This window comes from Girardinichthys multiradiatus, chromosome 19 (genome assembly GCF_021462225.1).
Source record: "Girardinichthys multiradiatus isolate DD_20200921_A chromosome 19, DD_fGirMul_XY1, whole genome shotgun sequence".
NCBI classification, from domain to species: Eukaryota; Metazoa; Chordata; class Actinopteri; order Cyprinodontiformes; family Goodeidae; genus Girardinichthys; species Girardinichthys multiradiatus.
In genome coordinates, this window is record NC_061811.1 from 16,082,857 (window position 1) to 16,106,593 (window position 23,737).

The following is a 23,737-nucleotide window of genomic DNA, read 5'->3' on the forward strand; positions in this document are numbered from 1 at the left end:
TGATGCTGAAGTATTATTCCTACAACCTAGTCCAACACACAACATTTAAATCTGCTTTTAATGGTTTCACCAATGATATTTTCAATAAATAATATTTTGAAACATAAACTCCTTTAACTCCACATATTTCAAAACAAACACAAATGTGGAAGAAGATCAGACATAAACGTGGGTGTGATTACTGCGAAAAGCTTTCAGAAGCAACAGGTGCACTAATGGTGCTGACATCAGGAAGATCCAACTAACATTTGCAAAGGGAAAACAAAACAGGTTTGGTTGTTCTTCACGGCTATGACAGATATGAGCACCTAATGTTGTGGCTTCCTTGGAGAACCAGGTTTCAAATGAGAGTTATAGTACCTTGAAAAACTGAAGAAGAAAAACTGAAGAAGAAGAAACATGAACTTTAGTGCAATCAAGGAATTTCCTTCAGAAGTTGCCTATTTCTAAATAAATTTCACTTGTGATTAGAGCATTAATCGGATAAGCAGCCAACAGGCCTCTTGAGTAAGAGACTCATTAAAAGAAAGCCACAAGAACTCTTGTTAGCATAGTAGTACAAAATAATAGTTTGATAGTTTGCTACTATCCATGCAGGAGACACGGCACACATATGGAAGATGGTAGTAGAACATCTCTAGTAAGATGCCTACATGTATGGCAAAAAACCAACATGCTGCGTACACTATCCCCACAGTGAAAAATGGTAGTGGGAGCATAATGCTGTAGGGATGCCTTCAGCAGGGAACGAGAGCCTGGATAGAGTTGATGGGTAGATGGAGTCAAATACATGGCAGCTCTAAAAGAATAACAACTGGAGGCTGAACCAGACCTGAAGATAAGGTGAAGCTTTACCTTCCTAATGGACAACAACACTAAACATTCAGCCAGAGCTACAATACCCATCTTCAATGGTGGGGTCACAACCCACAGTGGGTCCGTGGAGGTGCCGCAGTGGGGACGTGAGATTTTTGTTTTTATCAGCCTTTTTTAAAATATTTTTTATTTAAAAGTGATGTCTTTAAACGCACATTAACATGAATCGAACATGCTGTGGCAAGTTGATAAATGGAGGCATAAAATAATGTATTTCAGTCAAAAAGGCACACATTCATTGCACACCCGTCTAAATCTGCTTCACTCACAGCCTGACCCTCCATTCATTCTGCTCACAAATAGAAGGACGCACCCCTATTCATACTGGACAGGACCCCCAAACTGATGCAGGGACATCATTTGGGGGTCCCATACTGAAAAACATTGAAGACCCCCGGTTTAGATCAAATCAAACTTGCATGTTACAAAGGCTCAGTGAACGTCACAAACTAAACACAACTGAAAAATCGTGACATAACTTAAAATTTGTTTTTCACAGACCCTGTCCAGTTTGAATCAGCTTAAGCCATTTCCCCTAAAAAACGGGCAGATATTTAATCTCAACCTGTGCAAAGTTAGTAGAGACATACCTCAGAAGACTTGCAGCTTTCACTGCTTCAGAAGGTGGTTCTGCTAAATATTGACTCTAGGGGCTCATTATGAATGCATGCCACACTTTTCAGATTATGATTTATAACAGACGCTGAAAACAGTGTCCTATTTTCACATGCAGTAAGTCTGGCATGAGTGGTTTGATGAGAAATGGTGCTGAGGTGGTTCAAACATGTCAGAGCAGGCATTGTTCATTAGCTGTTAAATCCAATACATATTTCCTGACTTTGCTGACTGGGGGATGTTTTGACCTTTGTCTCTTTTGCTTTCTAGCAGCACTTTCCTAAGAAAATTCCAAAAAAGCTTTCAGCAGGAATTCAAAACACTAAATGTAAAACGCATCTTTGTCTCTGGCATCCATGGCACATCCTGACAATTTTTATAAAAGATAAAAAAAACAAAACAATAGTTGCCATACCAGCTTTTTAATCAAGTTAAACCAAATAGTTAATATCCATGTGGATCAAAGGGAAACTCTACCTGGAGCTGTGGTGTTGGGAGGGGGTCCACTGGCAGGAGAAATTGGTCCTGAGCCTGAACGGGACTGCTGGGACTGATTGGAGCCCGCTGGGGACCCCACTGGAGAGGGAGAAAGCCCGCTCCTCTGACCAGGAAGGTGAGGGGAGGCATGAGGGGAAAAGGGGGGCTGTCCCTGGTTACTGGCACCTCCTGGCTCCCCTTGGCTACTACTGCTGCTGCTGCCGTTAGAGGATCCACCTGCGCCGACGGATGAGCCCAGGCCGGCCTCCGTCCCAGTGGGGAGGTCATCAATCGAGCCAGACAGATCCTGGAACAAAAGGAGAGACTTACAGTGAGTTTTTGTGAACCTCATCCAAGCATTTGACGAGCGCTGTCAAGCAGCAGGTGACAAATTTAAATGTAGGCTCAAGCAACTGCATCATATTCCCAGAGCCCGTTATGTTATAGAGAAGAAGCGGCTCTACAAAATATTATAGGCAAAGATTAGACATATGGTTAATGACAGAAATATTTAAACTTTAAAGCTCTTATCTGATTGCATGTAAATTAAACCTGACTTTTATATGACCCTCAACACCCTCAAGAAGACATCTTAATAGTCTCAGTGACAGTGGTAGAAAATCCCAAATATTCCAAAGAACAAGCCACTTAACTGGCTAGGCTGCGGTGGTAAAAATAAATTGTAATGGGCTTCCTTTCAGACCAAGGGTGAGTTCATATTACAGTTTCAATTCCCTGTGGTGAGCAATCGGCTGCATATTTGTGTGTGTGTGTGTGTGTGTGTGTGTGTGTGTGTGTGCGAGTGTGCAGATAGCAGGTATTCCCCCGTTCTAAAACGATTCCAGGGAATCCCCCAATATTACTACTGACACACCGCTGACTGCATAAATTGCAGAGCGCCAAAGGAAGCTGAGAGAGGCAGTGATGGAAGTAAAGAGCAGACCAGATATAAAGTGATGAGATGAATTGTTATTTCTGCGCACCAGCCACCGTCACACACACATTCACAATGAACTAAGGCTGCGGCTCAGTCACATGCAACTTCGTGGGGAGGTCACCTGTGGATGACCCCTGTTTTTCTGGCTGGTGTCCACTTCAGGAAGAAAGTGGAACAGTTGCAAGTGGACGCCAGCTGATCCTACCAGCTATACCAGGGCCTGTGGACTCCACAGTCCCATTCCACCTGAGCCCTAACCATTCACTGTCAACAAAGATACATCAGTATCTCAGTGTCAGTGATGGGGAAGAATCATGTGGAAAATGGAAAACGACCCTGCTAACAACTTAAAACAGAAACAACATCATGTTTAGATTTTTCTTTTGCTCTGTTTTGGTAATGTGATTCCAGGCACATATGGTGTCAGAATATTGTTTGTAGATCACAGCTGTGCTTTTAACACTCATCATACCATCTGTATTCTACCAGTGGTTTACTGACTGAACTAATCCAGATAGATATAGATTGTCATCCACTATAGTGGCGTCCCACAAGGCTGATATCTCAGTCCCTTCCTGTATTGTCAGTGAACACAGCCGGCCATTTGGGAACCCTAGGCAAAATTATGTGTTGGTTGCCCACCTACACCCCTGCACCCCGACTAACTATATTAGAGAAACTTCAGGATATTATACATCATGTAGCATTGTTCTACAGCACAAACGGGTAAATACAGCTCCATCTTAGATGCAACAAAATATCCCAAAATTAATTAATACAAAAATTAAAACAGTTTCAGTAAAGTGGCACAATTCAATATCAATCTAACTGCACTTTATTTCACACTTGGATACCAAACAGAGAAAATATCAAAGCAATAAGAATCAAAAATAAATAAAACAAAATACAAAACAAATAAAGCACATGCAAAATGTACACAAAAGGAACCCCAATTTAAATAATATTGTTATTGCACAACAGAGCCTAGTGTAGACGTAATAAAATGTAAATATAACAAAAAAGAGATCTGGGTCAAAAAAACTATGTGCAATAATGTGCATATTGTTGCACTGTCCTATATTAAAAATATCTCTGTAAACAAAAAAATAAATAAAAATTGCCTCACTGATTTGCCTCAGTTTTATTAAGGCAAATCAGTGGGGCAATTTTTATCTACATTTGTCTACATTTTGAGAAGTCTTAAAGCCTCAAGTTGACTTGGTACCTCTAATCTACAGGCTCACTCGTCTTGCCTTTGTTGCAGCAAATTCATCTATAAGATCATCATAACTTATGATGGAAAGTCCACTGAGATATTCTTGTATCATAATAGTTCTCAGGTAGGTTTTAATGAGTTTGAGCTTTGAGAAGCTCCTTTCAGCAGCAGCAACTGTAACTGGTAGATTGACAGATTCTCAGAGCTACCCACATATTTGGGTAAATATTTGTGAGCTTCTTGTCATGTAAAAGGGTCAAGAGTTGCAAACATTGTGTTTGTCAGGTTTGATGGTAAATGTAGAGCTGTCTGCAACTGGCCCAGGTTTTGAAGATGCAGATCTTAGATATTTAAGAGGTGCATTTGAAAAGAGATGATTACCGTTAATAAACCACATTAACCTTGCCCTGTATCAGTCTAAAAACAAACAGCAAGATTAGATTTAGGAAATTGTGACAACTCAAATTGCATTTTATTGTAATAATATTGTGATGTTGCATAATGTTGTCTTTTCCTGATTTAAAGGCTACATTAGACTTACAGTAAAGTGATGTCATTTTGTGTACTTGCCCGACTATCCTAGTAGTTTTATTCATATTAGCTACCTCATCCACTATCATATCCAGATTACTGATAAATATTTATCAAAAGCTGCATTATGTAAATTTATTGCAAAATTAACTTTAACTTGGAAACAAAATTTTTATTTTATTTTAATCACAGTCTTGTATCAATAAAAGTGATTATAACATGATGATGACAGGCTACTTCACCCCCAGCATCAAATGAGATATGCTTATGGATTATATCACCCAGTTCTGGTCTGATGTTGGATGTCTGGTCGATACAAATGTAACATTATACCTGTGTGGTCTTTCCAGGACATAGGAGAAAAAGTGTTGGCTATTTCTACGCCTGAATTCTTTCCAACTTCCTTAAGGTGGGAGTCACTGATGGAAACTCCTGCTATTACTTTTAAATTAGCGATGTTTACTCTGTTGTCCTCTAAAGTAAACTAGTTTAGCCAGTCGTTCACTTGCTGCATGTAACGTTATGCTCACTCCACCTTCTGCTCCAATTAAGCTAGCTAGCAAGAGAAAGTTATGCATTGATTTTCAACAGACATCAATCACCTGTGTGTTTTTCCTGTTTTGTCTCCTCTTCCTTTTTTCTCTTTCTTCCCTGAGCACCCGAGAACTTTGGCCTTTTTGACATGTCAGTTTAACTTGTTCATTGTAAATATGCTGTGTAGTGATGACCGTGACCGGCTGGTTGGTGTGTGGTTAGTGTCAGCAGCGTCACTGTCTGTTGGGCTGGCTGCCTCTAAGCGTTTGTTAAACTGAGCAGCAACTCAAAGCTGTCTGGCCAGCAGACGACTGTGCACTGCTGAAGGAGTATCTTTTGACCAATATGCTTCATTTAAGTTGTAGTAGGTTTTGGTAATGTCTGTCGCATTCTGAGGTTTAGAGTGACCAAAGCACAGACAAGAGCTCGGCAGCTGCATGTTTAAAGGAGTCTTCTTCTTTTATTCAAAGATAAGTTCAAAAGGTTTTCCAAACATAGCAAGAACGTAGCAAAAATCACTGCAGATAAAAAACACAAGTCGAAACTCCAAAAACGTACAGAGTTGACTCTGCAGGAACATAGTAGTCAAAGCTTTAGACGAGGAAAGGTGAATGAACCAAGGAACCAGCGAAGAACAAACAAGCTTATGAACAGAGGGAAGTGGAGTATGGACCAATGAGATACTGAGGCAGGTAATCAGATGAGAATGGAAATCAGGTGTGGACCAGGCTATAGAGAACTAAGGGAATCTGGATGGTTGCTAAGGTGACCAAACTAGAATAGAAAGGGAACATGAGGGAAGCTAGGCAATAACATAACCAAAGAAACCTGACTACAAAAACAAAACTATAAACAATAAAACTCAGGGAAACAGAACTAAGCAAAACTATAGACGAAGATAATAAACCAAAAGAGACATAAAAACCTAGAATAATCATTAACTAAAGTAAACTGAGAAACTAGAGGGAATAGAAGAAACACCAAAACCTAATATTTAACAAAGAAGCCATAAAGAAACCCTGACTGTAAATAAAACCTAATCCACAGAAAGGGAACCAGGACGAGGAGGAACAGAGAAAATAAACTAGTAAACAAAGAGCGCAGGTGAACAAATACTAACACATAAATAAACACAGATTTACTAAATGGGAAACTAAACTAGAAACTACAAGGAAGACAAAGGAGCTAGAATAACAACGAATATAATAATAGTCATAAGAAAACCATAACAAGTAATAGAAAAGAAACCACTAAAGGAACTTAGACAAAACCCAAACTAAATGAAAGGTCGAAAACACAAGACCACAACAAAGACCAAAGATGTCGCTTCACGACAATGTCACAAAATAGTATATAAAGTAGTATGCTGTTAGTATGAAGAAAAAAAACCCTCAACCCTCAAGTATTTGCCTATACTGCCAATAGTAAGGGCTGGCCCTGTCAGTGAACATATGATTGTGAGGCTAATAAATGATATTGTGACATTTGCAGAGAACAACAATTATTGGACTCATTACTAAAAAAGATGACACATCATACACAAAGTTACACGCCTATGACTGTGGTGCCTCGAGTGAAGGAATATGCTGAAAAAGGTCTTCTACAATTTTACATTTCATACAAGAATGACAAATTCAACTATTTGGATATTTTAGGTGTGAAAATTGTCATGACATGGAAACTAAGGAAGTTCCACCAATCATTGTTATTAAGGTAATAATGTTTGAAATCTACAGCTGGTGAACTATGAACAACATGTCTATTAATCAGCCTATGGCAGACTCTACCAGATGAAATTGTCCAAGTAACTAACCAGATAATATTGGTTGTTGTTTATCGTTTAATATATTCAATTCAATTCAGTTTATTTATATAGCGCCAATTCACAACACATGTCGTCTCAAGGCACTTCACAAAAGTCAGGTACATACATTCCAATTAATCCTAACCATTGAACAGTGCAGTCAGATTCAGTTATTTATTCAAATTGGATAAAAAGTTTTTCTGTCTAAGGAAACCCAGCAGAAGATAATATATTTACTCATAGTTACGGGGACCATCATCTCAGTTCATGCCTTTTTTTGTCTGATGTATTTTATTAATTTTTAACGTTTTTGAACGTAGATTTTATGGGCTGAAAAAACGCCAGGGCAAAATGTGTGTCATTGGGATTTTTCATGGTAAATGTATATAATGCATAAGATGATAAAGGTAAAACTGTGGTGCCGAAATACATAAATAAATATTTTCATATTTTATTAAAAGCAGACTATAGATAAATCATTTTAAAGAAATCTCACTCCTCAGGATTAAATTTAAACATACTTGGTGGCCTGAACAAATACCAGCAAAAACTTTAACAGCTCTGACATACTGTCAGTTTAGTATCAAAGCTATACTACTTTTCACATTACAATAACACAATGCAGTATCAGATCAATAAGCAGGCAGGTATGCCTCCATCCGTTCTTTGCATTCATGGTTCCTGGCTTAGCCGTTGGAACAGACAACCAAGTCAGTGTGGCAGCCCGTTCATGCCTGATTGTTTTGGTTAATGCAATCTCAACTGTGACACATAGAGCCTTTGTTTTCCATCATGCTGCTGTGAGTGCCCAACCGCTCCAACAGCCTGCCAGTCTGTCACCTGGCATTATCTACCTTTGCTCCACTGGGCACAACATCCAGTCTCTTTCCTCTCGCTAACCGATGATCTCACTCTCTACTTCAGCCAATCGAGCCGTTCTTTGCACTGAGCTGACTTGCGTCATGTGCCGCCTCCTCCAATGGGGCCGAATGTTATTTTTTGTCCCAGCGGCTGCTTCGAGTGCATGCCATTTGACATGGAGGGGTTACCATGAGAGCCAGTGTGACCGCGGCTTTTCCAAAAACACTGGGAGCCAGCCGGATGTACAGCTAGGTTGTTAACCTACAGGCTAATTGTGTGAATGGATCGGAATAATTGCATTTCACCTAATTGGGTGCTGTTGCCAGCTTTTCCTGTGGCAGTTTAGGGGTGGGAAAATGTGTACCAGTAATTTGTTTAGAGGCTGTTAGGCTCATTTGGATTACACACACACTTGAGCACAGCTGTGTGGCCCAAGACCAAAAAAAAAATGCTGTTTAACATGCAGAGGTGGGGACGTTTAATGCTCATAGACTTAAAACCGTAAATACCCCACAGACAGTGAGGTGTGATGTGTACGCAAACATAAGATTTAATCATCGTCAGTAGCCATAGAGCATTGTTACCTTGGTTCGATAAAAAGAATTAAATCTAGCTAACCAGCTTGCAACAGATCTCAGGATCCAAACGCCCAACAATCTGTGGCCCCCATCCAAAGTGGCCCAAATCCAATTTGTTGGGCTCGGGGCTGCAAATTGCTCTGTGTATTGAGTCTCCAAATAGCTGTCAACCACTCCCGCCTGGCGTCCTGTATCGCTTAATTCGCTCCTGGAGCATGTAATTGTCATAATAAGAAAAATATTGAGGTGATAATAACCAGTTACTTTGAAATGCCCCCCTAACTGGATTCAAGACACAGAGTCACATATACATTCACATTTTCGCAAACACACTTTGGGTCATCTACACATTTCACACAACATTGGAGAGGCAGTTGCTCATGACCCTTCACCTCGCTGGTGTTAGTGCTCCTCTGTTTGTGTGTGCGAGTGTGACAGGAACGCAGGCTGCTAGGCTGTCACGGCAAGACATGCTTGAGCACCGACGTGACCAAGGGGACAGATGAGGCTTTTTACACACATATATCCTACCCCTCACTCATGCTGCTAACCCACACACACATATCCACACTCTGAGGGATCAGTGTGAAGCAGGGAGCTGTCACATCCAGCTGACTGTGTGTCTTCTCCCCTGACCACGTTGCTAATGCTGTCTCCTCTCACAGCACTCTGGGAATTAATCAAAGTTCTATGGTAGTAGGCAATGAGTGAGTGTGTGTGAGTGCACAAGTGGTTCTTGGTCTAGACAAGGAGGAGCCAATGATTACAGCTTCCTACAGGGTCGAGGAAGATAGAGCGACTGTGACTTTCCTTGTCTCCCATTTCCTACATCAAGTGTCTATTTTCCAGTCTCGATCTGTCTGTCCCAGTCAGAGGTGTTAAATGGCTCAGAGCTCTGCAGCAGATGGCTAGCCAGCTAACTAGAGCCTGAAAGCCTGAAATACAAACGCAAATAAAGCAAGTGAGCACTGTGAGGGGGCAGCACTTCAACACAACCATCCTTTCAGCTGCACATAACCAAAAAAGTTGACTTTCGCTTTCACATTTATTTATGTGCCTTGCAAAAGCATTAAAACCAGTTTTTACACACCTGCAAACCTACAACAATATGTTGTCCAGAGGGACTAAATACAAATGCATGCCACTTTCAGAATTTTACTGAAAACGATTATTTTTCTTCCACAATTTTGCACCACTTTGCATTGATCTATCACCTAAAATTTCAATAACAGATTAAGGTTTGTGGTTTGTAATGTGAGAAGATGTAAAAACTGCAAACTATATGAATACTTTTGCAACACTTTACCCTTATCACGGCAATTTTTTCCTTCCAGAGTTTTGCCTGCAGCATTTATACATTTGAGAACAAATAGAAATTAAGCATCAGGACAGCGATTCAGTTTAGCATACTATTAATGAAATGTTTAAAGCTTATCATAAAAGAGTTTTGAGTTATACCTTTCCATGCATATTTTTGCTTTACATGTGTTTGTATTTATTATTTACTTTCTTTGCATATAATGTGTATTGTTTCCTTGTCAAAATGCATAAAATGAAACAGATAAGACACATTTACCTAAAACTAAAACTATATCTGGCAGGCATCTACTAATGAGCACAACAACAATAATCAGAACTATTTGAAAACTCACTTAGCATAAAGAAGTAGGTCTTGGAAACCTGTTTCTATTGTTAAACAGTAATATCCATAATAATATTTCACAACATCAAACATAGCTCTTGCATGTGATGCAATATACTTTGAAAAAAACACCTCAGAGCTCAGCAGACAGTGTTATTCTCTGTTTTTCTTTTCTGGGTAAACATAATGATATAAACTGTAATTAACTTCAATAGCTATCGTTTGTAGGCCTGAGGGACGGGTCTCCTCTTGGCAGCTCTGCGCTCATTTATCGGCTCTGGCCGTTGTACTTTCTATTTTTATAGTACACTGGAGACAGCAAGGAAATGCTATTACTAAGGCGTTATTCTTTAAATTCTTACCCCCGAACCGTCGATTGAGGCGGAAACCAAATGAAATGCTGTGCAAATGAATCCAAATGGACTGCTGAACGCCTCTCTGTGTGTGTATGTTTTAAAGAGGGTTTTAATGCAATGCCACATGCAGAGCCGTGGCTGTAATACCCTTCAATAAGTGCTATTAAGCACAGAAAAGAGAGTAAGAAACTATGTGGAAGAGAATTTCTTTACAAGATGCCCTCATTATATTTAATTTTTTTCACATCAATCAGCTGGGATGTTTACAGAGGCTGAAGTGATGATGATAATTAGTGTTCACGATGATGAGAACTGATAGAAATGAGGGCTGTCTCAACTATGACACCTTCATCAAACTGTGCCTGAAAAACAACAGTACAGTATGTCTTAGTATGGCTTCAATGTTTTTTGTTTTTCTTTGCTTTATGTTGACAGGACTGTGGAAACAAGATGTGTGAAGATAAGAGTCTCTAGCACTTCCAGAGGGTCTCTGCAAAGCACAAAACAGGCTCAGAAACACAGAATGGAGGGGGCAATTTTGCTCTGTTTGCTTGGCAGAAAGCACCCCAACAGGAGAACGAGCTTGTTACGGTGCCAACCCATGAACCTCTGCTTTTTCAATGAGCTTCAAAGATAAATGTTTCAGTCTGAAGTGCCTCAAGTTTTTTTTAACTGCATTTAAACCTAAATGTATAGATCTCCAACTGAGAAACACAATATAAGAGAAGGTACATGTCAAAGTGTTAAACCAGGTAAGTGACCACAGTCATGGCCCTGCTCGAAGTGCTCCCCAATGTAAACAATAAAAGCACTGTATGATGTCCAAATGGGTATAAAGACATACAATTTGCAGGGAAAAACATTTCTGAACTTAGCTCACTGTTTCTTAAAGCTTGAAAATAACATCAAAACGGTAAGATAATTTTATACATAAACAGAAAAGTCCATAAACAAACTAATTTATGGGATGCTGCATTGTTCTTAGAAACTACATTAAAAAGTGTTTTGGTTTTCAGGAATAAAATCTGCTTTAGAAATAACTGTGCAGGGACATTTGTGCAGCACCATAAAGCAAATCTGTTTTTCTCTTCCTTTCTGCTTGTACACACTTTACAAAGGCCAAACCATCACTTTATGATGTTTCTGCTCCACAAAAAAAAATCTGTTTTCTAAAAGCAACAATGAGATACAAATGGACTAAACAGTCACATGGATGCCTGACTCATGATTCATACAGATTCACTAAATCGAATGTTAATGCTAGCAGCCCCTTGCTGCATTAGTAATAATTGCTGTTTCTCCAGAGAGGGCTTTCTTGAATGATACCTGCCCTGTCTATTAAAGCCTTTAGTAATGTTGAGATATGGGTATAAATACTCTGAAAGGTACATTTGAGACAGCATCACCTATAAGCTGATAAAGACAACCCAAATCTGGTACTTCTTGTGTCTAAACCTAATGGATTACAGTTGGGTTATATTCTGAATCCCCCCCCAGATATCAGTGTGTGGCAGTTTATGCTTCTTTACTACTACCAACACCAAAAATAATGACAGTTGTGTGGTTTAATCACCTAAACAGACTCAGATCAACTTCTCTATGAACTCTCTCTATTTTCTTGTCAAATTACACTATCATTCTAATAAAACAATGTTAGTCAGTGCAGCGCTTGTGGTGTAGGGGGTTAAGCGCGCAACCCATATTCGGAGGCTTTAGCCCTGACGCGGCTGTTGTGGGTTTGAGTCCCAGTAACATTTGCTGCATGTCTTCCCCTCTGTCTCCAACCCCATTTTCTGTCTACTGGGAAAAATAAAGGCAACTAGTGCCACAAAATACTTTTTCCCTGACAAATACAACAAATATAAATATAGTAAGGAACTGCGTGGAATGAACCATGCATTCATGCTCTATACTGTTTAGATCTGTTAACACTTGTTAATAAATTAATAAATAAATTAATAAACATAAATTGTTTTAGGATGGCATTATCATGTAAGCTGTTTTATTGCCATTGTCACAGATATACAGGTCCTTCTCAAAATATTAGCATATTGTGATAAAGTTAATTATTTTCCATAATGTCATGATGAAAATTTAACATTCATATATTTTAGATTCATTGCACACTAACTGAAATATTTCAGGTCTTTTATTGTCTTAATACGGATGATTTTGGCATACAGCTCATGAAAACCCAAAATTCCTATCTCACAACATTAGCATATCATTAAAAGGGTCTCTAAACGAGCTATGAACCTAATCATCTGAATCAACGAGTTAACTCTAAACACCTGCAAAAGATTCCTGAGGCCTTTAAAACTCCCAGCCTGGTTCATCACTCAAAACCCCAATCATGGGTAAGACTCCCGACCTGACTGCTGTCCAGAAGGCCACTATTGACACCCTCAAGCAAGAGGGTAAGACACAGAAAGAAATTTCTGAACGAATAGGCTGTTCCCAGAGTGCTGTATCAAGGCACCTCAGTGGGAAGTCTGTGGGAAGGAAAAAGTGTGGCAGAAAACGCTGCACAACGAGAAGAGGTGACCGGACCCTGAGGAAGATTGTGGAGAAGGGCTGATTCCAGACCTTGGAGGACCTGCGGAAGCAGCGGACTGAGTCTGGAGTAGAAACATCCAGAGCCACCGTGCACAGGCGTGTGCAGGAAATGGGCTACAGGTGCCGCATTCCCCAGACCTGGGCTACAGAGAAGCAGCACTGGACTGTTGCTCAGTGGTCCAAAGTACTTTTTTCGGATGAAAGCAAATTCTGCATGTCATTCGGAAATCAAGGTGCCAGAGTCTGGAGGAAGACTGGGGAGAAGGAAATGCCAAAATGCCAGAAGTCCAGTGTCAAGTACCCACAGTCAGTGATGGTCTGGGGTGCCGTGTCAGCTGCTGGTGTTGGTCCACTGTGTTTTATCAAGGGCAGGGTCAATGCAGCTAGCTATCAGGAGATTTTGGAGCACTTCATGCTTCCATCTGCTGAAAAGCTTTATGGAGATGAAGATTTCATTTTTCAGCACGACCTGGCACCTGCTCACATTGCCAAAACCACTGGTAAATGGTTTACTGACCATGGTATCACTGTGCTCAATTGGCCTGCCAACTCTCCTGACCTGAACCCCATAGAGAATCTGTGGGATATTGTGAAGAGAACGTTGAGAGACTCAAGACCCAACACTCTGGATGAGCTAAAGGCCGTTATCGAAGCATCCTGGGCCTCCATAAGACCTCAGCAGTGCCACAGGCTGATTGCCTCCATGTCACGCCGCATTGAAGCAGTCATTTCTGCAAAAGGATTCCTGACCAAGTATTGAGTGCATAACTGTACATGATTATTTGAAGGTTGATGTTTTTTGTATTAAAAACACTTTTCTTTTATTGGTCGGATGAAATATGCTAATTTTGTGAGATAGGAATTTTGGGTTTTCTTGAGCTGTATGCCACAATCATCCGTATTAAGACAATAAAAGACCTGAAATATTTCCGTTAGGGTGCAATGAATCTAAAATATATGAATGTTAAATTTTCATCATGACATTATGGAAAATAATTAACTTTATCACAATATGCTAATATTTTGAGAAGGACCTGTACAGTAGCTAGGTGCAACTTTAAAAAAAAAATAAAATCCATGTTGTTTTATGGTTGCACCCTTATGAGTGCTGAGGAAACAATAACTTAAACTGTTACGAATCTGTTTATATTTCTGTTTGAAGGTTTCCGATTGGTTTTTGAGCATGTTGAGCACCTGTGACCATCCAGAGTGGAAACATTTTCTGACTGTGTTTGAATTGTTAATACATTCAGCTGCAACAGTGTATTTTGATCTTTTTGGTGTAACAATGTAGCATGAATAATGTTTCCTGCTTAGACTGGTTGCTGGCTGGAAAGATGGTGATGGTATTGGCTGTACTGTAAGCAGAGGCATGGTGAGGCTAATTAGATTGACTGGATCCATCTCAAGTCTGTCTGCCTGGCCATTATTCTTGGCATTTTGTGGGTGATGATATTATGGAAGAGCCTCATAGCACCGCATACTCTGATTTATTGAACATGACTGTATATTTGGTACTTGACACTTCAATCAGGGTAAGCCAGTTCACCAGTTCACCTTGGTCCACTTTAGGAACCACTTCCATGATTTTATTTGTTGCCAAATTGTTCAGACACCTATACAGTGTTCTCACATGTTCTCTAGGCATTTAAACACCACTTAACAAATGGGAATAAACACACAGAAAACATAAATAGTCATACTTTGAGCAAACTAGAACTAGTCTGTTGTATATATTAACACCAGCTGTGACGTCTATGGAATCACTTACATAAAATGTGAAAGTTGGTTTGGTGTAAGGGGAATATCTTTTCCAGTTAAGTAAAGATTTACAATGAAATAAAAACAAATTGCATTAATTTTGTTTATTTTTTGCTGAAGATGGATCCTGTGCATTAATGATCATTTTGAACAACACAAATTTACAGCCAAAGCTTTTTTTTCATTGTTTGTCTGCCAGATAAAATAACAATAAAATACATCATATCCACAACATTTCAGGCTAGTTGTTAAATTGCATGTATTAACATCATATACACAATATCACAGTTTTATATAGTAACCCAACCTCCAATAAAAAAACATTAATTTACATACTTACACAGGTGTGCATAAGCAAGACATATGTACACAACTGTTTGTCTGTCTATGCACATGGCCCCATATGTAGCAAACGCACAAATACACACACACACATAGACACACACACACACACACACACACACACACACACACACACACACACACACACACACACACACACACGCTATCCATAATAACACATGGAATACAAACTACTAACTATGTTGACAAACTTGGGTGGATACAAGCCATCCAAACAGCTGCTTTTTAAAAGTATTAAAAGTTGGACATTTTCTAACAGTGACTGGTAGGGTGTTCCAAAGGTTACCCCCTATAACAGACAGAAGTGACTGACCAAAGGTAGTACATCTAAGTGGAATAATACACAATGGCGATGGGGCCAAACCCTTCAGTATCTTATACACCATGCGGCCCCTTTTAAAGGCATTAAGAGGCTAAAAAATAAAGAATATAAAGAATATTGCAAAAATGTATACAATTCTTGATGTGCATGTAAGCAATCAACTACAATAAAGGGAGAAAATTATTAAGTATAGAAAAAACTTACTGTTTCTGATATACCTATAAAAGATAGGTATATCTAGCTATTAAAAGTAAGTTCTGCAAAAATTGGCAGTGGCATTTGATATTAATAGAAGGTAAACTTTACGTAGCATATGAAGGTCTGGCCACCAGGTTTGTTTGAAAAAATGCCCCAAACCTCATCCCCAAAGAAGCTGCAATCTTTAATCTGTAAATTAAGATGCGGTTATTCTGGTCTAAAGAGTGGATTTGAATTTCTTTTCATTTAGGATATCAGATTCTTAGGGGCAAACAGAGCCTTCCCATTTTCTGAGCAGTTGTAACTTTAGAAAATTAACCAGCCAGCAACAGTTCTTCACAATTTAGTTTCTAATGCACAAGCCATCCACTCACCGCCTCCTTTTTACACCAACACACACTCGCACTCTATTTGTTCTGCACATATTGGTTCCACTAATGTTTTTATTTATGGCATTCCAGCATGACATCCTGCCATCCACCCTCCACCTCCTCACCCCTCCACTCATCCAAGAGGGAGCTGAAAAACAACACATGACACAGAAAGTGCACAAGTGCACATATATGTGTGTGTGTGTATGTGTGTGTGTGTGCAAGAAAGAGAGAGGGATGGAAGTAGAGGAGGAAAATAAAGGGCCCAAATTCCTCATTTCTAATTCAACTGCTCGTTCAGCTTAACCTCTCTCTCCTCAGCAATTAAAGCACACGCCACATCCTTCACGCTGCGTACAGCCGAGGCTAAATAATGCAGGGGGCATCCAGCACCCGCATCCTTTATCATCCCAAATGACAGCCATTTGCATATCTCCCCAGTCAATTAGAGCGCGGCGGAATAATCAGCCCATAATTGGGGGAGAGCGTCGGTAATCACCCGCCCTGGCACACCGACAGGGCCATTGGAGGAGTTGGGTTGGGGGTGGGGTGGGTTGTGTAAGGCTAAATTCATGTGTGTGTGTCACAGGGAAGACAGCCCACCAAGTGCAGACTTCAAACTAACACGTTCAAACAACCACACTAACTTTCCCTTGGTTTGCTCTTGTGCTCTCTGTTCCACTAAATTGCAAATATTTGCAGCTAGTAGACTCTTGTAGATTATTTCCAAGTGATATTTTTCATCCAAATTGATCAGGAAGTCATTTTTATAGCATTTAAGTGATTCATGAGTGACAGGTTTCATTACAGATGTCCTTCCTTCTGAAATATTACCAAACGATAATGTCTTTGTTTTTCAATGAATATGAATACCAACATCTCCTTCATTGCTGCCTTTGGACAGGATTTAAAGGCTTAAAATGATGAATGTCAATAACAAATGAGACAGCTAATAAAAGTTTTTCAAAGTCCCCAAAGACCAGTGTGGTCTAAAATACAGAGGAATACCGGCAACACATGTGTGATGCATGATGTGCATCTGCAGAGACGACAAGCAGGGGCCACTGATGAGCTAAATGAAAAAACAAACACAGTGCTGTTGAAGCCACTCTGTGAAGTTTGACTTCACAGTTGCCTGTCTGCTACATTTTTCACTGAATAAATATCCCAGGGAACTTTTAGATCCATGTTTAATGGATTAATATTGTTCCTTCATGTGTTAACATGCAGACCAAGTCAATTTTACTTTATCCAATTATTAATCGTATTTAATTGTGTAGATATTGTTACCATCTAAATTAATCAAATTTCAATTAGATAACTCCTAAATAATGTAAACAACTAAGTTGCATAGAAATATTACAATTTAGATAAAATGTTGCACCTATGCTTGAATTAGGGCCCTTTCTTTATTTATTTTCACTTTATTCTTATTAAATTTAACATTATGGATACAAAGGCTTTTTAATTTGTAGCTCCATACATAACAGAGGATTCATTGATTTATTTTTCTCATTCTGGAGATTAGGGTCACTTTATACATATATTTAAACTTTAAAGTGCACATCTTCCTTTATACTGTATTTTATATTGTGGTATGCAATAAAGGTGAAGGTTTTTTGTATGAAATAATAACTAACTTTTTAAACAGAAAATTTGTATTTTAAAATTTTCTTTAGTAAGGGATTGTTTCTGCTGAATATCCAAAGGTGGGAGATTTCTTTTAGGCCTAATTGCTGGCATCTAATGTGTTTCATCATGTTTGCAGGTGTCCTGTGAGAGCTATTAAATTATAGTCTTCTGCTTGCATACTGCAACAAAGAGTAACCTTAAGAACAGCCAAGAACTGCGGGAGAACGAGTGCACTCGAACACCTGAGGGAAAAAAAATCCTCACTTGTCCTCGTTAGATTCGGGCAATCAGAGCCGTTTCATGGGAAGTTTTCAGGGCAGCTTTGAAGTGCGATGGCTGCACAGCCTCTGTTTTCCCACTGAAAGAGGAACGGCCTTTTTTTTTTTGTAAAACAACATTTCCTTTAATACTCTGTAACCTCTATTCCTCAGATGCTCCAGTGCCGTCCTCTGAACATGACAAATAAAAGGGACGACTTGAGAGAGGAAGAAAAGAGCTGGCTTGACAGTGACGGGTGCGGTGGAGGTGAGCGTGTGAAGGAACATCAGAAGAAACCCAGGCAAGGTTAGTCCCCATCTGCAGCTCCATCCTTTTGTGTCTCCCCAGCTCCTTTCTTTTTCCCCTCATGCTTTTGTATCTACTTTACCCAATCCAGTTCTGTGTTGGCCAGCACCGCCTCTGCGGTGTTTCAGCCTCACTGCTGCTTTGGAGAGATGAAACACACGCCGTTCACTCCTTTTGGATAGAAGTAGAGGTAAGAGACTGAAAGAATTGGATAGGGAAGCAGACAAGGACAGTGAAGGGAATGACAGTGATGGTTTGCCTTGATTTAATCAGTGTGGTGAACATCAGTCTATTACAAACAAAGGGACGAAAAGATCAACGCTGAGGCAAAGCAGTTGAAACACAAACATAAACAGCCTCTTTTGAAGAGTAAAGTTGACAGAAAACACAAGAGTTGGAAGCATTTTGAAGCATCTCTCGCTGTCCTCAGAGAGAACATTGATTTCCTATTTACTGTTTTTTTTAAAGGGGGTGTCTTTCCCTGTCGAAGCCCCATTCCACTGCTCTCGTGAGATCTGTGGCATTTCCTGCCAGTCGGGCTGCCCTGTTCTGCAGAGACCTATGCATCACTGTCAAAATGACTGAACAAAAAGAAGGAGTGGGAGAAGGTAGGGAGAGAGAAGGGAGGGGGGGAGGTTGGCTTGATCAGAGCAAGGCGCTTTCCCCCCGCTGGACGTTCCGCCTGTCATTGGGTCCGCTTCGGTAATCAATCAGCATGAGCTGGGAATCAATAATGGGAGTGGTAAAATTTTGAGATATCTCTTATCCTCATTTGTCTCCATTAGAATTACAAAACACAAATATTAAAAATGGACGCTTTTTTTTTCGTTTAGCTTTAGGAAAAAAAATTAAATAAGGAAACTTTCTGCACTCTATTTTAGTCTTTATAGCTTTAGTCTTAATCTATTAATAAAAGCTGTTACATAAGCACTACTACTAGCACTACGGCAAAAGTAAAGCCTGTCTGGCGGAGCGCTATCCGGTTGCTCACAGTGTGTGACTTCATCTGGTAGAGGTGTTCCGTTGAGCTGAAGGAGTCCGCTAAGAAAGGAGGTTCTTATAGTCAGCCTAGCTAACAACACTTCCTTTGGAGCACGATGGTGTGTGTTGAAAATTGAAGTGCGTTCGTTGGAGCTTTTATCACACATTATACACATTGGGCTGAAGTGTGACGATAGATTACTGGATCCCAGCTTTGGATAGTTTTATCAAAAGAATCGGTGCTTCTGAACAGAACAGGTTGAAAAAGGATCGCATCAGCCGGCGAGCAGATTACGTTTGTATGGGTTGTTTGAAGAAAAATAATAGGAGTATATATTTATAAAAAGACTCAGAAAGATGAGACCTGACCTTTCACCAAATTCTACTTTTAATGGAGATTCTTTAAAAACACAGCTTGCGATTTATTAAACCTTTATTTTATTTGTGAAAATGGAAAAATAACAACGCTTCTTTCACTTGATTACCACCCTAGAAAAAGAGCAGCAAAAAAAAACAGTAAAAGATAGTCTATGCAAACCTGGACTGGAATATGGGGCTAAGAGCCTTTTATCTAGGGGTGCATCAACACACGCCGGGGGATGAAGGTGGAATATAACAGTCATCCCTTTGTTTTGAGACCGGAGACTTCTTTGGCTTAATGATGCACAGAGTAACATAACACTACCCTTCCCCCACCTGTTTCTGCACACTGCTGATCAGCTGACTAAAGGAAGGATATCACAATTTTACTTTGCTTACAATTGCTAATTTGGCTGTTTGGAAATATTTCCTGTCACGAAAAAACTCAGTCATGATGCAAAAATGATCGATTCTGATAAAGTAATTCTGTCTGTGAAGCACCTAGAGTCAACTAACTGATTAACTTTAATATCAGCTGTTATGCTCCCAATGGTTCACTATAAAGAACAGAAAAGAAAAATGAATTAACGGAAAGTGTACTTGAAAGTTTCGCCTAAACTTTACCAAATTCTTTTTCTACATTTTTCCTTAAGTCAATGTATCAAAAGGAAAAAATAAATATATGACATCATTGAAAATAATAGTTTTTCTGTTTTAAATAAAAAAAGTTGCCCATGTCATTACCCTTTCTTTTAAATACGGTGATATTATCAAATTATGGGATTTTTATTTAAGGTTTTCACGCAGTAAGAAGCTCATATTGACCCATGCTGGATGCATATTATTCTCATTTGATGTTGACGAAGTCAGGCAAACCAAACCCAAACAAAAAAGCACCAACGCTCTCAGGACAGCCCATTCACCGTCAATGTCAGACTGCATTTCAGAAAGCTCAAACAAATTTTTTAATGGTGAAAGCAAATTGGGCTCACCATCAAAGAGACTTTTCAAAACCTCACAATTTCTCTCAGCCAGTTCAAAAGAATGCTGGCTGGTATAAACAAGCATGGAGAATTCACAGCGCAATAGATATTGTAGGAGGTACAAACGGCTAGAGGTTCGCCACAACAAAGGCAGAGAAGAGCGAATGGAGGGGTCGTAATTCATCAAACACTCAACAGAAATGAGTATGACTGACTGGCCATGACAGAAAAACAAAAAATAACTTCTCCATTAATTGGAGCAGGGTTTTTCTTTCTAAACTCTGCTTCATTGTTTTTCTACGTTAGTGTACTTTCTTGATCTCTTCACCTCCCTCATACCTTATTCTCCTTTTCCTTCTCTAATCAGTTTCAAGGAGAGAAACATAAGCAGGAAGAGAGGAGGCTAAAGAAAATATGGTCAAAGGAGAGAATGGGAGGTTTTAGGAGGAGGAAAATCCTCTGGGTCCTTTATAGCTTGTAAGATTTCTTTGCAGGCAGGCAACAACCAAGTTGGTGCAGGCCTTGCTCTGCATACCGTCTTTCCATCTACCTCAGGCACAATCTCATTTGTCAGGGATTCAGCAGAAGACCAGAGGATAGGAGGAAAGAAATCGAATGAGAGTGGCAGCAGCAGATCCCAGCCCGCCCCTCCGCCGAGCCGTCATTAGCTATGCACAAGACAAACTGCTGACACAAAGTCGCACAGCGCGCCGAGCGGGGGCTTGTGGGTAGGCATGAGGAATCCATCCCTCCATCCCTCCACCTGTCTATCGACATCCCTGGCTCTCCCTTGTCTGACTCCGGTTTTTGCAATTACAATCTAACGGCGGCATCCAGGCCCCGGAGCACTGACTGACGGCTTGGATTAACGGAGATGTGGAAGGCCTTGGGATGGTGTGTGTGTGTGTGTGTGTCTTTCTTTGCCTGTCAGCTGCTTTGTTAGTGTGTGTGTATGTTGTCGCAGCATCAGCATTGATGTGTGTGTTTTCTTTGCTCAGTTGATGCTGTCTGCATATTGTGGGTTTATGTAAATGACAGAAAAAGGTTTTATGTAAGGATAAAAATCACAATACGTCATGCATTTCAATTTAATCCAAATGTGTGGATCCTTTGATTAAAGGAAGAAATGAAATATTAACATGTTTTTAGCGCATGTGGCAAAACAGAATGATTCCAGCAGCATCTTAACGATTTCTGACAATTGAAAAGTAGCCCTGATATAATTTGCAAAATAACACCTCTTTTTCCACTGACATTTTGCAGAAAGCCCTGAGCAATAATTTTCAGAACAATCTGCATCCTACGTTTTGAAGATACAACAAACCGAGACATGGGAGAAATGTCATGAAAAGTGACAACACAACCAAATCTAAAAATCTGACAATAAGAAAAGAAATCACAAAGCTGTCAGAAATGAAAAAAAAGAACAGGCACATGCATCCTCTGAATTAACTTTACTGCTGCGCTGCCACAGTTGAGCAGGCAAACACACAGCTGTACAAAAAAAAAGCTTCTTACAAGCCTGCAAGTAAAACGTGAGGAACAAAAACACGTCAATCTGCTTCGTCCAAAAACGAATCAGAGCTGCTCCGCTGTGTCCTCTGAGAGATCGTTTCTTTAACTCTTCCCTGCTCAATGTTGACGTCATCCGTCAGAAGGTGACAAATATGACATGACAGCTCTGCTCGGGAAGCTGCAGATGGAAAACTACTCACAGCCAGTACAGTCTGCACGAAGGGGACGTTTCTTGGAAATGGCATTTTTAAATAAGCGAAGGAGGAGGCTTAAAAAGCCTATTTGACATCACAGAGTTATAGTTTTGAATTCAGTAGATGTCATAAAACTCTTAATTTCAGGAAATTCAGTAATTGTCATTTGATCCTCTTAGGAAATGAAAGAAAAAAAACTGTCTCTAAATGACATGAATGACTAAATGAGCCTGAGCATGTGCAGGAGGTCGAGAAATATCGACTCGAAATAGTCGGGCTCACATCCACACACAGCGTGGGCTCTGGATTCCATCTCCTCGAGAGGGGCTGGACTCTCTTCTTCTCTGGAGGGCCCATGGGGAGAGGCGGCAGGCTGGGGCGGGTTTGCTTGTTGCCCCCCAGCTCAGCCGTCTCGTGTTGGGGTTTACCCCAGTGGATGAGAGGGTCCCAACCCTGCGTCTTCGGGTTGGGGACAGGTCTCTGACTGTCGTTACGGCCTATGGGGTAGGCGGTAGTGCGGAGTACCCAGCCTTCTTGGTGTCCCTGTTAGGGGCGCTGGACAGTGCCCTTCCCGGGAACTCCATTATTCTGCTGCGGGACTTCAACGCCCACGTGGGAAACGACAGTGACACCTGGTGAGGCGTGATCGGGAGGAATGGCCTTCCTGATCTGAATCCGAGTTGTGTTTCGTTATTGGACTTCTGTGCTAGTCACGGATTGTCCATAATGAACACCATGTTCAAACATAAGGGTGTCCATCAGTGCACTTGGCACCAGGACACCCTAGGCAGGAGGTCGATGATCGACTTTGTTGTTGTATCGTCAGACCTTCGGCCGCATGTTTTGGACACTTGGGTGAAGAGAGGGGCTGAGCTGTCCACTGATCACCACCTGGTGGTGAGTTGGATCCGCTGGAAGAGGAGAAAGCCGGAAAGACTTGGCGGGCACAAGCGCATAGTGAGGGTCTGCTGGGAACGTCTGCCAGAGCCCTCGGCCAGGGATGTATTCAACTCCCACCTCCGGGAGAGCTTTGACCGGATTCCGGGGGATGTTGGAGACATAGAGTCCGAGTGGACCATGTTCTCCGCATCTGTTGTCGATGCTGCTGCCTGTAGCTGCGGTCGTAAGGTCTGCGGTGCCTGTCGCAGCAGCAATCCCCGAACCCGGTGGTGGACATCGGCAGTAAGGGACGCTGTCAAGCTGAAGAAGGAGTCCTATCGGCCGTGGTTGGCTTGAGAGACTCCTGAGGCAGGTGACGGGTACCGTGAGGCCAGGCGTGCCGCGGTCCGGGCTGTGGCAGTGGCACAAACTCAGCCCTGGGAGGAGTTCAGTGAGGCCATGGAGACGGACTACCGGTTGGCCTCGAAGCGATTCTGGCAAACCCTCTGGCGCCTCAGGAGGGGGAAGCAGTGCTTCGCCAACACTGTTTACAGTGGGGGTGGGAGGCTGCTGACCTCGACTGGGGACATTATCGGGCGGTGGAAGGAGTACTTCGAGGATCTCCTCAATC

General features: G+C 40.8%; 1 protein-coding gene across 2 annotated transcripts in view; it reads right to left on the reverse strand.

Annotated features, from left to right (window-relative positions):
• Positions 1–23,737, reverse strand: part of LOC124855325 (AT-rich interactive domain-containing protein 1B-like) — a 319,405-nt gene that overhangs the window by 95,309 nt on the left and 200,359 nt on the right. For both annotated transcript variants that reach the window (XM_047345084.1, XM_047345083.1), the window contains exon 5: positions 1,969–2,275. In XM_047345084.1, coding sequence (XP_047201040.1) covers positions 1,969–2,275 — 307 coding nt within the window. The remainder of the gene's footprint in view (positions 1–1,968; positions 2,276–23,737) is intronic.